Here is a 17977-nt window from a genome sequence, read left to right on the forward strand (position 1 = left end):
AAGATCTGGTACCCCAACTGTGGGCTGCACTTTCGCCAAAACAGTCATCTGTGACATAGCAGGGACAACAACAGGAGATAAAGTACAGGCGTTACAACTTAGAGGGGCAGTCTCAGTAACACGCATGAGTGGGACGCTAGTTGAGCTGCCTACCTTAAAAACACCTTCCCTCAAATCTACAACTGCGTAGTGTGTAAGTAGAAAGTCCCAACCTAAGATTACAGGTTGCTTAACGTTTCTGACAACATGAACAGTATGGGTAAATAGCTCACTACCTAGTCTGATGTTAATAGGAAGTGTGCCTAGAACGTCTAGATAGTCACCAGTTACTGCTCTAGGAAGAACACCAGAGTGTTGCATAGCTTTTGTTCTCAAAGATGGAATAGACATCCTAAAGGCTTCACTGATAAGCGATATATCTGACCCTGTATCTAGGTAAACTTTTGTAGCAATGTTCTCAATGACAGCCATCACATAGCGTGTGGGTTTTTTATGTGCAGCTGGCATCACCAGCTGTGGGGCCTCATCACCAGTAGCAGCAAACACTTGGCCCTCAGCATCCGCTACCAGTCGTTTCCCTGCTCATGAGTGTCTTCGCCAAAGCTCACATGATGGCTCCTCTCTCTGTGCGATGGTTGTCTCTCTCTAGCTGAGTAGGTTTGGTGTGAGTCATACCTGGGCACAGTCGAACCATATGGGGAAGAGTAGGAGGTGTGCTGGCGGGAGTCATTTTGGTGAATTTGTCTTGAATCGAAGCGGTCAGAAGAGTGACGCCTGTCTGGGCTGTAGTGCCTGAAGCGCTCCTGGCTGCCTGTAGAATAGGGGTCATGGCGACGATTTGGTGAAGACGAAGGCGCAGAGGAGTAGCGCCCGCCTGGGCTGTGGTGCCTAGAATAATCTTGACTGCTGTTAGTATGACGATCCTGTCGACGATGTGGTGAAGATGGAGGAGTAGGTGAGTAGTGCCTGTCGCGTTGACCAGACGAGTATCTTTGATGGGGATGATCACTGTGCGATCTGTTGGATCTCTGATGGTCGGCTGTAGAGGAGTAGGATCCACGGTCAGGAGAAAAAGATGGAGAGCGGCGATATCTGTCTCTGCCACGCTCACCCCTCTGTTCAGCTGGAGGGCGGTACTCATGTTTGGAGGATTCAGTACGAGGAGTACGGCTATAGTCTTGTCTCAAGTGAGTAACTTGAAGTCTGAGTGCTTGAACATCTTTTGAGAGTTGCGAGACAGCATTCATTATGCCAGCAGATGGATCTGAGCGAGGGTTTTCATGTGTGCTGGAAACCATAGCTAGAAGTGGCTCACCTTGTGGGGTAGGAGAAGTGGCACGCTGTGTAGTTGCATATGATGAAGCCGGTGGGGAAAGGAGTTTCAATGCTTCCTGTGCACGTTCCCATTTACATGCAACGGCTAACGCCTCCTCCAGTGTAGTGGCGCCATGCTCATGACATTTCGCTCCAAGATTGGGGTCTAAACCAGCAACAAATCTTCTGAAGCGTTCCATGGCAATAGCTGCATCACCATAGTTGGGGAATGCCTCCAGCACCAGTCTTGTGGTTTCAGCAGCAAAAACCTCTAACGGTTCCTTGGGCAAGCGCTGTCGGGCATTTACGAATGTCTGGAAGTGCAGCAAAAATTCCTTCCTCCCAAAAACATCATGGAGCTTAGCTGTACATTCTTCATAGTCCTGCTGCACATTTGGTGATAAGGACAGCCAATAAGCTAGTGCATCTCCACTGAGGCGAGTGGGGAGTATTGTAGCAATATCAAGCTGACGCCCGTCTGCACATGCTTTAACTGCCAACTCCAACCTCTTTTTCCACAGAGAAAAACTTTCTTTGTCCTTACCATCTCCGTGGAAACATGGCGGCAATTCCACTCGGTAGTGAACGACAGTCTTTGTTTTCTCTGGCTGGGCCGTGCTGCGCGCGCCGGCATCATTAGCGAGCGCTTCGTTGTCCTCAAGTTCCTCAATAACGTCCTCTAATGACTGTAGCGACATGTCGAAAAGTACTGTCCAACTTAAACGGCCAGGCGAAAAAAATAAATCTTCGTCCACTTATAAAACTGTCCAGAGTAGACACTTGTTCTTCAAGTAACAGACAAAAAAACTTACGGGGTGCGGCAGCAACCGTCACCTTTCGCCTCCTTGCTAGTTGAATGCCTTGGCTAATTAAGACGAAGATGGGAAAAAAAACACCGCTGCCACCAGTCTGTAACCCTTATTTTTATGTGGTAGCGTCCGGTCTCCTCGGAATGGTGGGAACACTCGGGTTACAAATAAACAACAGATACAATTGCTCTCGGCGTTGATTTCTTCTTTAATGATAGCCAAAACGGCAACACAATACTCTCGCATGTGCTCGACAATCATAAACTGAATCCCACACATTAATGTGTCCCCCCTAAACAAGACGTGGGCCGGAACTAATGTTTCCTGCCCATGCATAAATGAAATAATAATAAAATACTTAATAATCTGCAATGTAATTTACATGAGAATTAAATAATAAAAACAATGTAAATTATAAGATTACACTCGTGACAACGAAAATATAAAACGTTCATAACTGTCACGGGAGCTGTTAGCAGGCGACTCTGTAGACGTCATCCCTCCTCTGTAATAAACATGTGTTTTTTAAATGAGAGAACAACAAATTAAGCATTTACAGCAAAGAAATAATAATAATTCAAACGCTTCCTGTTTCCGGTCTAAGGCAGCGCCAGGAGCGTCATAGCAACAGCATAGCAACCAGTATATCGACCTGAAAGAAATGTTGTATTTCTACATTTTCTTGGCGATGTCCAGAATAATATTCGTGATAACCATCAAACTACATCGTATACATTCACTGAGTGAAGATTGTGAGAGTAAGACACACATTTCTCACTAACAATGTTATCAAAAACCCATTTAATAGCTTATACATCTTAAAAATCTGCAGAATAAAAGCTGGGGCAATGGCGGTCACAGCTTGGGTTTCGTTTCGGCCGGGAGGATTTGAAAGTCACGTGACATGTACGCTGGCCATTAGAAATGAATAGGGGGAACAAATGTAGGTAATTCACAATTTCAAGGCCTGTATTGTGAAATCTCTACATTTTGCGCTGTGGACCAATGTACCTATTTTACATTTCACTGTGAGACTGGGTTGGCATGTCTTAAAGTTCTGGTACAAACAGAAGTAGGTTTTCACCAGCTGGGGTTGTAGAAGATTCAGTGGTCTGTACACTGACTAGTGTGTGCCTCTGTTACGTATGGGCTTGTTTTGTGTGTTTTCTTACCCCTGAAACACACATCCTGCGTCTACCTCTGGAGCGTGTCTGCGTCTGTTACTGCTGCCTCTCTCGCGCTGTACGTCTCAGCTGCTGCTGCTGCAGCGCTGCTTCTAAAAGCCCTGTCTTTCTACATAGTTTTCAAAGATAATTCCCATTAATATTAAGTTCTTTCATGTCATTCGATGATGCATATGATTAATAGAGTGTCGACAGTACTCCTAGTGCCTAGTTGCCTTTTTTTTCACATTTGCTTGTAACTTTGTTTTGAAAGAAACAAACTGGGAAATCCTGAAATGCTGCTGGTATGACTATCAGAGTATTTCTCTATCAGTTAAAGCATAGAGATTCGCCTATTTTTTGCATCTCCTCCAAGAAATAGGCGAGCCTCCTGAGGTAAGGTTAAGCGTCGCTGCAGAAGCACATCCGACAGCTGTCTGCAGCACGTCCGAGGTTGAATGTGTAGCTATAGTGTGTTAACACGGTCGCCAAAAAAATGTCAGACGTAGACGCGCAGGATGTGTGTTCCAGGGGTCAGTTTGTTCTTTTCTCCTCTTTTTATTTGCCACTGATTGAGTGAGCAGGTGTGCTTCTCACTAAATCATGCACAGGTGTTTTAATCAGTTGCAACATACCACTGGTCATTACAACTAAAAACACAGCAATACTCCAAACTTTGAAAAAAAAAAGAGAAAACTACAGAAAGTCTTCCTTATCCCAGACAGCAAACGTGTTTCAGGATGGGATTGATGCGTTCTCTGGAGCGGGAGAGCTGTGTGTGGCCATGTGGGCCATGAACAGGGAGAAGGGGAGAGGGCTGAGCACACTGGGGGGGGGCCGCTGTTGAGAGCCACAGGTCTCCGAGCTTCACCACAAGCTTGGAGGGCACAATGGCCTTGAATGCTGAAATGCAGTGAACGAATATCATTCAAATGCATACCTTTGTTTAAGATGGGAGAAGGTGGCTTGATGCTGGCTCAGGATCTGTTGTATTGGATTGAACAAATAAGGATGGATCCCAAGATCTATATATAATTCTGATAGAACATTTTTAGTCGCGCTGGAACTCACCTTACTTCATATAAAATCAGGAATTGTCAGGGAAAGACAGACAAGAACCCAATTGCAGGACACAGGAAACAGTTCAGATTCAAAAATAGATTTTAATGAAGTGGATGACAAACCAGGTAGTAAGACAGCGTGGCAAACAAGTCCAGTTGGGGCAGGCAAAAGGGAAAGTCCAAAGACAGGTCGAAACACGAACAGGCAAGCAGGATCGGAACACAGGATGAAATCCGAATGCTGGAAAGCTGGGTGAACACACTAGGACATCTGACAATCTGGCAACTGACTGAGGGAACTGAACTGAGATATATACTGGGGCTGATTAACTGATGAGGAGCAGGTGAGTGTGGGGCAGACCAGGTGAATGTAATTAACAGGGAGTGCAGAGCAGGAGGGAGTGGCCGGGTCTGAAATGACATGAGAGTTAGAAAGGAAACCAGAGGGGTATACTACAAAGCAAACTCAACAGAGCCCGGCTCGGTACAGGAAAGGGTATAGAATCTCTGACCACATGTCAGTATTCACTGCAGAGATGGTGGCAATTATATGGGCATTACATTGGGTGGAGGAAAATAAACAGGGGCATTCTATAATTTGTAGTGATTCTGCTGCAGCTTTGAACTCAATAAAAGAAGGAAAATCTAAGTCCAGACCAGACTTAAGTACAACCATACAACAGTCTCTATTTAGAAGTTATAAGGCAGGGAGAGAGGTGGGGTTTCTCTGGGTACCAGCACATGTGGGTGTGAAAGGGAATGAGGAGGCGGATGAGGAGGCAAAGAAGGCGGTGAAGGAGGAAACAGTACTCATTCATTTGCAACATGGGATACCGGAGTACATGGAAAAAATAAACAGGGCTCTAAAAGAAAGGTGGCAAAAAGCTTGGGAGAAGGAAAAGAAAGATAGGGCGTACTTTGCAGTGCAGGAAAATGCAAACAGAGGTAGGTGCACTTTTAGGTGTGTTAGAAAGGATGCAGTAGTTATCACAAGACTGAGGCTTGGGCACTGTGGGTTGAGAAGTGGGCTGGCTCTGATAGGCAAACACCCAGATGGCAAGTGTGAGTGTGGAGACAGAGAGACTGTGAAGCATGTACTCCAGTGTAAGCTCTATAACAGTCAAAGGAGGAATCTTTTCCGAAAACTTGGATCAGCTGGGGAATTAGTTTTCAATATGCACAACCTTCTGAATCTGGAGTCATGGGATAAAACAAAGGACTTGTTGGATTATCTTCACAACACTGGACTATACTCAAGGATTTAGAGTAACATAACAAACAGTGGGGGGCAGCAATACGCCATAGATGCGTCAAGTCTGCCTAAAACCAAAGAAGAAGAAGAAGAGCCCGGCTCTCTTTTTTTGATCTGGTTCAACATAACACATACCCTCGCTCAGAGCTAACCGGTATCACAAAGGCAGTTATCAACCTCTTATGTTGAACGAGGGTTTCAGCTTCAGGCTCTGTGCGCGTCCCCATAAGAGGGGGCGTTTGGCCGTCATTTGACTCTGCTTCCGCACAGACTGGACTGATCTTGTGCCGCTAACTTTACACTAACGGACTGATTGCGAGCAGCTGACTTCGCCGAAAAAAACTCATACTGCAAATAAGGAGAGAGTGGAATGTTGTCAGAAAATTGGGCTACTCAATTGATTAATTTATTTTATAGATCGTTCTCGCAGTGAGAACGATCTGTAAAATAAATGACATTAAATGACATTATAAAGCAATTAAAGGTTGAACTCGGATTTAGACAGTACACCCTTTAGCCTAGTTGATAATCCTACACTTAAGAATCTGATTTAAGTCTGACACTGTCCCCTAATGAATAGCATAGCCTATGTGGAAAATCACGTTAGTTTTGGGCCACATCAAAATTAATACAATTTTGATTTTGATTTAGGCTAATAGCCCTTTATTTGCATCTTATAAATACCATTAAAATAAATAGCCTAGATACAAAACCTGTAGGCTAGTCTGTATTTTCCGGACAAATATGAATCTACTGTGAGAAGCTTAACCTGCGAGTCTGCAGCGATGTCCGAACTGTGACAGCTGTCACCTGTCACGTCCCAACTGTAATCACTACTGATGAAAAGAAAGAAGCCTACAGTGAAATAATGTTGCAACCTGTGATTTTATAGAACGCTTCATTAAGAGCCAGTGTGTGTAGATCGCCAGGTAAAATCATTTGAGGTGAGAGCATGGCGCTGCATACAGTAGGTCTAGGCTATTTTACATTTTCTGCATCAATAACTATGCATGTGGCAAAAAGCCGCAGCGCGATGTTACAGTTCACTCTAATGTAAGCCTTATGTCACGGCTTCGTTTCGTTCATTAACTTACTGATCAATAAGTTTACTGATTTAACTAGTTTACTCAGTGAGAAGTATCGCTCAGACAATATAGTCAGGTCCGCGCCTCCGCGGGATTTCAAAAGGTGTAGTTTCCTTAAGAGCCGAATTTAAACTCAAACTCTGGAACAAAAACTGGTCTGGGCAGGTTAGCCGTGCAGCCTCTGTTACCACGGTGATCTAGCCAGGTAGAAAGAGAGCCACCTTTCGTGATACTGAAAACTCTGGCTTTAGACCGCTTTAGACTCAACAGACCTCGCTCAGCCCTTAATCTCGCTTCGTAGTATACCCCTCAGGAAAACAGACATATGCAAACAAACTAAATAGGCTACTGGCTGAAGTTGTGACAGGAATAAAACATACAAAATACAAACAACCAACCAGTAAAAAGCACTTATTCAAACAATAGAACATAATAAGCTTCCTCCCACTCCTTTTCGTACACATACACAGTGAAAAATCTAGTTTAAAAAAAGAGTTATTACAAATTATTGTGTTTTGCTGTTATAATGCCTCTTACACATGCTTCGATGATTTGGCAGCTAATGGTGATCAAGAGTATGATGATAACATAGTACAAAGTGTAAAACTTCATTCTAACAATTAGAATTGACTTCTTTCGATCCAATCTTCTGCGGCCTGATTTAATGTTTTAGTCATTTGATGATTTTGTTAGTGTTGTATATTCTTATACTAACCCTCCAGTATCACAACCCCATGTGTCCACCAATAAACATTCAGACCTGGGGCCTCTACGAATAGTCAAATCTCCTAACCTTTAAGCCTCCTTTCCTATGCCTTAACCCCAAACGTCATCGGGGTTATAAGGAGAGATGAAAGGGGGCTTCCTATCGAACATAGGAAAAGACAGCACTGTTTAAAATGAATTCGACTCCACTTTTCCTAACCGACGTCATTGCGCAACGGCGAGTATTGCTGACGTGAGTCTCTAGCGTGAAACTACACTATTTTCCCAAAATGGACTACAACAAGCGCTCGTTTGATCCATGCAATCTTTTCATATTGATTTTAATCAGGTTGCCGCCAACAGAGTGAGAATCACTTAGATCGGACTTGGCCAAGGTGAATATTTAAGGCCACTTGAAGCCCAATTCACATGTGAAAAAAAAGAGGCTACACTTATGTTGATGTTGAAATGAACTGCCCCCAGTAATCTTCATTAAATGTGAAAATAACTATTATGATGTTGGTCTTTCATGAGTTATTTATTATCTTTATGGTGTTTTTTTTTTGGTTTAAGTTAAATATTCCTCTCTTCTCCTCTCCTCTCTTCTGTTTTACCTCTCGTTCGTATTCGTGTAGAGTCGGTAAACTCCGGCGGTGGCCTGTTGCTTTAAATCTTGCCGCCGTAAAGGATTATGGGATACCACTATCTCCTTTCCTTTAGCATAGGTTGGTCAGGAGTAACCTATGCTAAATTTTTAGAATCCGAACCACATATCCGCCAGTACTTCCGGGTCATCTTGATAGGAAAGGAAATTTCCTATGCAAAAAAGAGAATCCGTAGAGGCCCCAGGATCTGTCGGAACTGAGATCAAAGTAGTCTTCAGTCAATCATCAGTTTGGACTGTTTTAAAGGACACACCCTTCTGTTTGTTTCAGGAGTGAAGCTGAGAGCAGTGGACAAGACCAACGGCTGATAGTGATGCAGCAGGACACTGACAAGATAAGAGGACAGCTGAGAAAAGACAAACAAGAGTGAACAGAGAGGCCTGTTTCAGAAAGCAGGGTCTAACCTCAACTCTGAGTTGACAAACCTGGGATGAGAAACTGTGAGTCTGGGCTTTCAGAACAGCTGATCAGAGTAACTTAAACCAACACTGAGTTTCTTCAGTCTTGGTTAAGGTAATACAGAATGAATTTTAGACCCTGATTGATTCATAACCCAATGAATGTGATACAAATAAAAATATTATATGAACAACTTAGGCTTTGTAGGCTACATACAAAAACTCCATTAGTTTGGAACTGAGCATGTCCACAATGTGTCATATGAAGGATGAGGACTAAGGATATTAATCAGATCAATTCGCCTATTGATTGTGCCAAGAAACGGGAACGATTCAGATTCAAATGACACAGACTCTGGTTGGTCAGTTGGTCAAAATAAAGCTGCCAGTGAGAAGGCTAGGTCTGCTTAGTCTGTTTACCGTGATAACTGAGTTAAGCTCAACCTGCTTCGTGAAATGGAAGACTCAGAGTTTCCACTAACTCTAAATCAATGAACTACTGAGTTTTCACTAAACCCACTTTCTGAAACAGGCTGGTGGGAATTTAGAAATGGTTTTGGTCTTGAATTGCCTTCACCCCACAATAGCAGATAACTAACATCTAGGAGGAATTTGTGGAAGTTCTCTATGTCAAGGTCCATGTGCAACTGAAGAAGGACAGAGGCAAACTGATATAGGGATTAATAGTGTACACCCTACTATGCATACAGATACATACATTACATTCATATGCTCCAATTCTGTATTTTTTACACAGTCGTCTGGTCAAAACCATGTTTTATGTAACACTTACGTTAACGCAAAGTCGACAAGAGCATGAAGCTTTTCTGGATGCAGAAAAAGCTCCAGAACAAATGTCTGTTTAAGTCAAAGTGAATATATTCAGAACAGTCACTGCAGTGCAAGCCAACAGTCACTGAGTACAAGCTGTTCTTCCATTCAGTCAGCCTTTCTTGTTTGTTATTGTTTTTACATATACAGTATAAGACATCTTTTATTGTTTATAAGCCAGTTAGATTTCAAAATATGCCAGTTATGTTTATTTAATCAAATAAAAATTGTAAAAAAAAAAATATCATAACCCTCACTGTGATTGTTGTTTTGTTTTTTAAATAAATTGCTTTACATTAGAAACAAGGCTAGAGATGGCAATGTCTGGGTTCCTCCACATCAGCTCTGCTGCCTTGTAAAGATGGTCTCATCAAGCCTGGTGGCTCGATTTCTATTTCTGCCCAGAAATTATTTTAAGTTTTGGGGTTTCAAACTCAGTAAAATAGTGACATTTAGTGTCTTGGTAAACTTGAAAACTGGGGTGGAGCACTACAACCTTAGTGAGTTAAATTGTTTATTTGTCACCATATAGCATTTGTGTCAGGTAAAATGTATGGGAAGGAAAGATAAGTGATGTGAAGAATGAAATGAAGAAAATGGGATTACCTGAAATATCAGAAGAAGTATCTTGGAGTGTGGAGGGATAGCGAGAGATGTAAGATGACTCATTTAGGGACACTGCCAAAATAAAAGGACTTGGAGGCAAGTGGCACAGTAAAGGAATACTTCCACAAAATGGCAGCAATAGGCTACCATAGTCAAAGTGGATGTCGGCTCCTTTAAAAACAACAACAAAAAGCAACAACAACAATTATTATAATAAATAAATAAATAAAACTGTAGCTGTCTCAGAAGCATATTTTATTTTGGTGATAATTAATGAATATAGAGCTAAATAGGTGTGGCGCCGCCGCCATCTACTGGTGAGAATGTGTATCGTTTGTGACGTGCGTTCACGTGATGCTGTCATTCATGCTTGTCAGAATAAGGGCGGTCAGTTATGCTTTTTCGCGGCACTCTCCCTGGATGAAAATTACGGACAATATTATTTAAAGCTAACTCTTCCCAACAAAAGAAAGAAGGCGCACACGGTATGTTTGTCAACTTTGTTTAATATGTTTGTAATGTGTAGGATATTGTATTTCTGTGTATTAACAATATTTCTGTTTGTATTTTTCTCATATAGTTTTTCACGGTGATGTTGACACAAAATGGAGGAATAAAAACCAAGTCAATCTAATCAGTGAAGCGTAGTTCTTCTACAATGAGTTTGGGAACAGTTATAAAAACGTTAAAATAGATTACACATATCTATATAAACTCTACATGTAACTCTTTTAATTAAGCCATATTGTACTTTCACCAATCTTATTTGAATTCCAGCCTTTCTACATCACTGTCAAAATGTTTAAATTGTATTTTTTTTCTTCTCTTTAACAGTTGTTGTATAATTTATGTATTTGCACTGTATGTGTATCTATTGTTGTTTTTGCTTTGCATTTCTTTGACTCGACGTCATTGAAAATGAGGGTCACCCCTGGACTGATCTTTCAAGTAGGCTATAAATAAAGGTTAAGGTGGAAAGAGTACAAAAATATTCTACTCAAGTAAAAGTATGATTACTTGGATGAAATTTGACTTAAGTAAAAGTAAAAGTACTGGTCTAAAAATCTACTTAAGTAAAAGTCAAAAAGTAGCTGATTTAAAATGTACTTAAAGTACAAGTTACTAGTTACTTTTCAACAACGGGAGGGAGTGGGGGTCTCTTCTGTGTAGGGCATTACAGACAAGGGGATATAAATCTCAAACTAGTTTTGTTTAATTAATGCAACACTTTTACAAATTAAAGTGCACAAATTAAACAAATGATGTCACCACACATGTATGGATGTATACTGTGTCATATACTTTAGATAAGCAAATATGGAGCAAATAGTCTGTTAATGTGGGAATTTAACCGGTCTACAGACCTAAACAGACTGCAGCTGCAGTCCTCATAATGTAATTCTGTATAATTGATCTAAACCATGGACATTGCAAGGTTAGGCTGCTCGATTTTGACAAAAATCATAATCATGATTATTTTGATTGACATTGTGTGATCACAATTATTATAGACAATTATTCATTGATTTAAGAACTGCAACATGCACTTATCTAACATTTGAAACCATGACTTTGGGCTTTAAACATATCCTAATTGAACTGAAAACAAGGAAAATGCAAATAAGTAAAAATATTTTTAATGATTAAATAAAATAAGTGTCAAAATCTAAATAAACCGTTGCAAATGTTGTTGATAGGGCACGTCTTTTGCTAGCAGGAATGTGAGGGCATATTTTATTTATATCTCATGGAGCTGTCTGGATAAGCAAGTTGCATTGTAGGCTACAGTGTTCTTAATTGATGACTGTTGTGGTGGCAAGAGTCAAAGAGCTTTAAACTTCCTGTGTTTTTTATTCCTTTATTGCTTGGTCATAGACCACTTGGATTCGACTTAAAGTGAGTAAACTAATTGGTCGTGATGTTTTGAGGTGCAGCTGGGTCGCATGACTTTTTTTTCTCTCTCTCACGGTCGCGCATGTCATCAGTTTTTCAAAGCTCCCGGCAACACGCACCGTCTCCATCCTACTCTGCACTGTTAAACTGAAAGCTAAACCACAGGTGAGGGAGGGGCCGATCGCACGGCTGGATGAAAGGTTTGCTGCATTTAAAAGCCTTCACGTCTTCACGTGCGGTACAATGATAGTTTAACTATGATTATTTTGTTTTAATGATAGAGGGAAGCAATGTTTGTTGTTATCATTTAGTCGCAATGTGTTCTCTCCTCCTGTCGATCATTCACTGTGTTAGTTTCCGGTATTGTGCCGTAAAAATAAAAGCCCCCCGCGATATTTCTTTTCTTTTCTCTCCTTTAGCCTATCTATTTGTTTACTCAGTAACGCAACGCAAGTGATATAAAATGTAAAAGTAAAAGTATAGGTTTTAAAAATCACTTAAATTACAAGTACACAAAGAAACTACTCAATTACAGGAACGCGAGTAAATGTATTTCGCTACTTTACACCCCTGAATGAAATGAAAATGAAATATGTTATTATGGAATTGTAACACCCGGGACTTTAAGAATCTATAGTAGTAATGGAGGCAAGTCAAGTGTACATCATATACTCCTTTAATTTGTATCATATGGACAGGGAAAACAGTGACATAGCATCTCTGCCAATAAACAAACAAAACACAACATTAGTGTATCCTAAAAACGTCATTCCTTGAATATAAAATACATTATAAATCCTAAAACATCTCGTACCTTCCTTGCAGTAAGTTTGCAGGGAACTGGCGTCAACAAGCGCCTCCCGAGCCCGAACCCACCGGCCCAGCCCGCTACAATCACAACACAAATCACACGTCTATCAAACACATCACACATCGGACCATACCAACAGAAGCATTCTTAATCGCGCTCTACTCACAGTTCTGTGTGCAACGGCTCGGCTTCCCCGCACGCTGCCGAGTCCCGGCAGTGTTTACAAACTCAGGAAGCTGCCATATTGACATGACGCTCCCCCTTTATTAGCGTCATGAACCTACTGGCTCCCGTAATACAGGGAGTAACCGCGCCCAGGCTATTCAGCAAAAATGCCCGGACTACGTGCGTCTTTTTACCGTTACATCCCCGAGGGTATGTTACACTCACCCCCCCTTTACACAAATCATCGTCCCGATGATAAAAACACAAAACAAACACAAATAAAAATCTGAAGGGTTACCTACAGGGTCCAACCACAGCCTATTGGTCACTATACAGTTTACCGACTAAGGTAGAGATAATGTCCCTAAGAGCTATAAGACACAGATGATTAGTATGAGCCACCACCTGAGCCTCAGCCCCTCCCCCTACCCCTCCCCTCCTCACCGCTGACCTTGGTAAGTTGAAGGGGTTGGAATTGATCCCAGCCGTTGTCCTGGTGGTACGCCGCAGCTGCTTTGGGGCCTGATCTGGCCCCTCCCCCTCAGACTGCTCCGACTCTGAAGACTCCTGCAGCACTGGGTCCGAAAGCTCTTCCCCACCCCCTCTCTGCTCTGGTTCCTCCTCTTCTAGTAGCAGGGACTGAACTGGCTCCTCCCTCTCCGACTGCTCAGACTGCTCAGACTGTGGTGGCCCCTGCAGCTCTGGTTCCGACAGTTCCTCCTCCCACTCCTCAGGCACTGCTTGCAAGAGCAGGACCCCTTTTCTTCCATCTGGATCTCCTTCCTCCTCCAAGGGGACATCTCCCGCTTCCCCCTGCTCTTCCAGCAAAGACTGCTCCGGGCCACAAGGCCGCAGCTCCATCCGGTGAATGTTCTTCGGCGGACAGGAACCATCGACTGGGACCACAGTATACACTGCCGCCGTTGGATCGGGCTGTGCCAAGATTTCGAATGGCATCGGCACCCACAGATCCTGAATCTTATGTCGGCCCTGGAAACTGTGATTTTTCCTATAGACCAACTGTCCAACTTTCAGGGCGCTCTGCTTGGATGGTGGGCCATGATACCTTCTCCGTGCTTCTGCAGCCTGTTTCATTTTTACTGTGGCACTTTGGTGGGCAGCCCTCAGTCGCACCTGATGCTCACGGACCCAGTCATCAATGTCCCCGCTGAACTCGTCCTCTCCCACCCCCAATAGAATGTCAATAGGCAGATTAGGGGATTGGCCAAACATGAGGAAGTATGGTGTGTATCCGGTGCTGGAGTGTTCGCTTGTGTTATAAGCGAACACCATCTCGGGCAGATGCTCTACCCACCTTCTTTTTTTGGGGGGGGAAAGTGTCCTCAACAGATCGTGCAGAGTCCTATTGAACCTCTCACACTGCCCGTTACCCTGTGGGTGGTAAGGCGTAGTGCGGCTCTGCCGGATTCCATAGACACTACACAAACTCTTCACTATCTCGGCTTCAAAACATCTCCCCTGATCGGAATGGATGCGTTGGGGGACTCCATACCTCTGAATCCATTCCTTAACCAGAGCCTTGGCAACCGTCCCTGCCTTTTGATCCCTGGTGGGCACCGCTACAGTGAACTTGGAGAAGACGTCTGTAAAGATAAGGACATTTTCACGCCCATCACTGGATCGCTCCAATACTGTAAAGTCCATTGCTACCACTTCACCTGGTTTGGATGCCAGCAAGCTCCCCCACTCCGTGACTACCCTAGGCAATGGGGCTTTTGCCACAATACAACGGGCACAGTGTTTACAGTATTGTTCGATGTCTCCATACATTCCTGGCCAATAACATCTGCCCCTGATCAACTGGAAAGTCCTTTCCACCCCCTGATGCCCATGGCCATCATGCATCCGGCTAAGGACCTCCCCCTGCAGACTGTGCGGAAGCAGCACCTGCCTAATACGGCCTCGTCTTGTGTCCAGTAGCTTGCGGTACAGTACACCCCCCTCAATCTCCAGCTTCTCCCACTGCCGCACCAGTTCCAATGTCTTATGGTTTTCTCCTGCTCTTTCCGCCGGACCCGGTCTCTTCCCCTGAGTCCAGTACTTTAGGAATGCCTGGATGGCCGAATCTGCGTGTTGCTGAGCCTTTAAGAAGTCACAGGAGTATACCGGGAAGCTTGAAGACGCCCCTATTCCATTCAATGAAACGTGCTGGCTTTGATCGACTCCTACAGAGAGTGAGGTTTGGACCTCCTCATGTGACTGCAGGACCTCGGGACCCTCCATTGACCCCCTGTTCTGAGTATACTGTCTCGACAGCCCATCCGCATTCCCATTCTGCCGCCCAGGCCGATACTGCAGGTCAAAGTCAAACCTGGCCAGTTCAGACACCCATCTTTGTTCTATGGCCCCCAGTTTGGCAGTTCTCAGATGGCTAAGGGGGTTATTGTCTGTGAAGACTGTGAACTTGTGACCAAGCAGATACTCATGGAACTTGTCAGTTACTGCCCACTTAAGCGCCAGCATCTCCAACTTCATCGCGCTGTAGTTTTCCATATTTCTTTCTGATGGGCGGAGGCCCCGGCTGGCATATGCAACTGGCCTCCTACCATCCTCGCTGTCCTGCGACAGGACTGCTCCGAGCCCTTGATGGCTTGCATCGATTTCCAGAAAAAATGGCTTGGTGAAGTCTGCATAAGCCAAGACCGGTGCCGAAATAAGCCGCTGCTTCAGAGCCTGGAACGCTGCCTGACACTCGGTACTCCACAGTAGCTTGAAAGGCGGAACACCCCCTCTGGATTTTTGTGTCTTTGGGGAGCCAATAGCTGAAAGGGCATGTAAGGGGGCTGCCAGCCGTGAAAAACCCTCCACAAACCGCCTGTAGTATCCTGCAAAGCCCATGAATGACCTCAGCTCTTTAAAGTTCACGGGTTGCTGCCATTCTGCCACAGCACGAATCTTCCCCGGATCTGTCGCCACCCCCTGTGTTGAGATGACGTGACCCAAATAGGAGACTTCATGCTGGAAAAGCGAACATTTGCTCCACTTGACCTTGAGCCCATGCTCCCGGAACCGAGATAAGACCATCTGCAGGCGAATCAGGTGCTGGTCAAAAGAGGATGAGAATACAATTACGTCATCGAGGTACAACAGTAGTGATTGGAAGTGCTGGTCACTAAAGATTCGCTCCATAAGGCGCTGAAAGGTACCTGGTGCGTTACACAGGCCAAAAGGCATACGGTTGAACTCATACAACCCAAATGGCGTACAGAAAGCAGTCTTCTGACGGTCTTTCTCTGCCACTATGACCTGATTGTAACCACTGGCCAAGTCCAGCGTTGAGAACCACTTAGCTCCACTGAGAGCATCCAGGGATTCCTCAATCCTTGGAAGTGGGTAGGCATCCTTCCTGGTCTTCCAGTTGAGCAGCCTGTAGTCGACACACATCCTGAGAGTCCCATCTTTTTTCCGCACAATGACCAGCGGTGAGGAATATGGGCTACAGCTCTCCCTTATAACCCCCTGCTCTAGCAGCTGTTTGATATGAGCTTTCACTTCAGCGTATTGGCTTGGGGGTAATCTCCTATAGCGTTGTCTAACAGGGGCTTCATCTATCAAAGGGATCTCATGTTCAAGTACACTGGTGCAACCTAGGTCATTATCCTTGAACGCAAAAACATCTGAATTCTCCTCTAACATCTTTTTGACCTGTGCTAATTGAGGCTCAGATAGGTGTGGGCAGTTAAAGTCAAAGGGGAAGGACTGCAAATGTGATGCTTTGTTTTTCTGACTGTCTAACATGGCCTCTTGTGTACACACCGATACCTCCACTTCCTGAGGCCCTACTTCTTCAAACATGACCGTCTCAGTTCCCCCTGCAACAATGTCTGCTGTAGCTATGCGGGCAATACGTGTGCGTGGGGACAAACACACATCAATTGTACCCACATTCATTACAGGTACTGCTAGCTCCCCTTCTTGCATCCAAACATATGCTGTAGAAACAATTAAATTGCCTGGCAGTGTGCCCTCATCTACTTCTAATGCCTCCACTAACACCGGATGACCTGTGCTGTTACTATGTTGGAAACCTGTGGCTGGGACAAAACACATGGACCCTGCAGGCACCACAACAGGAGCAGATGCTAACACTTTAGCAAAGCCCGCAGGGGCTGATGTAGGTTCACAGGGGAGACCAGGTGGACAAGATGAACGTTCTCTGCATTTTTTTATTATATTCATGCCCAGTATGCCAGGGACCAGTTTCCTTTTCATTTTAGTGACTGAATCAATCGGATCCTTTACAACCAAGATACCACATTGAGAATGCACTACATCATTTATCACAACATTGAGTCTCAAATAACCAACAAATGGCATTGGCACCCCATTGGCTCCTCTCAAACTCAACCACCCACACTCTTTTAAGGCAGCTTTCCCCATGCCCTCTAGGTGTTCCTTAAAAAAACTTTCTGTAATGACAGAGACATTGGACCCAGTATCCCACAAACAGGACAACGGAACACCCCCCATGACTGCTTTAATTACAGGGATAGGACCCACTAAAGCCTCAACCACTTCCTCTTGGTCGCTTATTGAGTTATCTGAGCCCGGTTGAACTCCATCTGCAGTTTGGCTCCTTACTACAGAGGGAGATAGTTTCCCTGCTGCCCCTGCATATCACCACTTGGTTGAGCTGGAGGTGAATTGTGCCTAGCATTACCGACACTGCCCCCCCTACACACCCTGGCAATATGACCCACCCCCTGACACTTAAAACAGATTGGTTTGCCGGATGGATCATACCTGGGCCCCTGCCTTTGGCCTCGTGGGTGCCCTGCTATCTGTGTCTGGAGTTGTGCTAACTCTCTCGCCAAAAACTCAATTTTTTCATCTTGTTTTCGCATAGCCTCCCTTAGCTCCAACAATATAGGGTCAGGGTTAGCAGTTATATTTATGGCTGAACATTCAGCAACAGTTTCACATGCGTAAGCAGTTTTACCCCTGACATTGTCATCTTCACTTAGCAAAATAGCCTCCCTGCACAGGGCTTTGAAGGTTATACCAGAGTCCTGCCTAAGAAGTTTCTTCAGCTCCCTGCGGAGAGGAGGGTCCCTCACATTTTCTGCAAACTGCCCTTTAACAGCCTCCTCTCCACACACCTCTTTACCCCCAGTACAGCGACTCACCTCCCCAGCCAAGGACAGCAACACATGAGAATATTCCCTCAAGCCTTCCCCTTCCTTCTGCTTTCTATCAAA

The 17977-nt window shown here is 44.2% G+C and overlaps 1 protein-coding gene across 2 annotated transcripts in view; it reads left to right on the forward strand.

Moving 5' to 3' along the window:
• atoh8 (atonal bHLH transcription factor 8) overlaps positions 1 to 10449 on the forward strand; it is a 36710-nt gene extending 26261 nt beyond the window's left edge. For both annotated transcript variants that reach the window (XM_080035265.1, XM_080035264.1), the window contains exon 5: positions 8325 to 10449. In XM_080035265.1, coding sequence (XP_079891391.1) covers positions 8325 to 8330 — 6 coding nt within the window. In that variant the 3' untranslated portion in view covers positions 8331 to 10449. The remainder of the gene's footprint in view (positions 1 to 8324) is intronic.
• The last annotated feature ends 7528 nt before the right edge of the window (positions 10450 to 17977 follow it).

This window comes from Ammodytes marinus (genome assembly GCF_949987685.1).
Source record: "Ammodytes marinus genome assembly, chromosome: 10".
NCBI classification, from domain to species: Eukaryota; Metazoa; Chordata; class Actinopteri; order Uranoscopiformes; family Ammodytidae; genus Ammodytes; species Ammodytes marinus.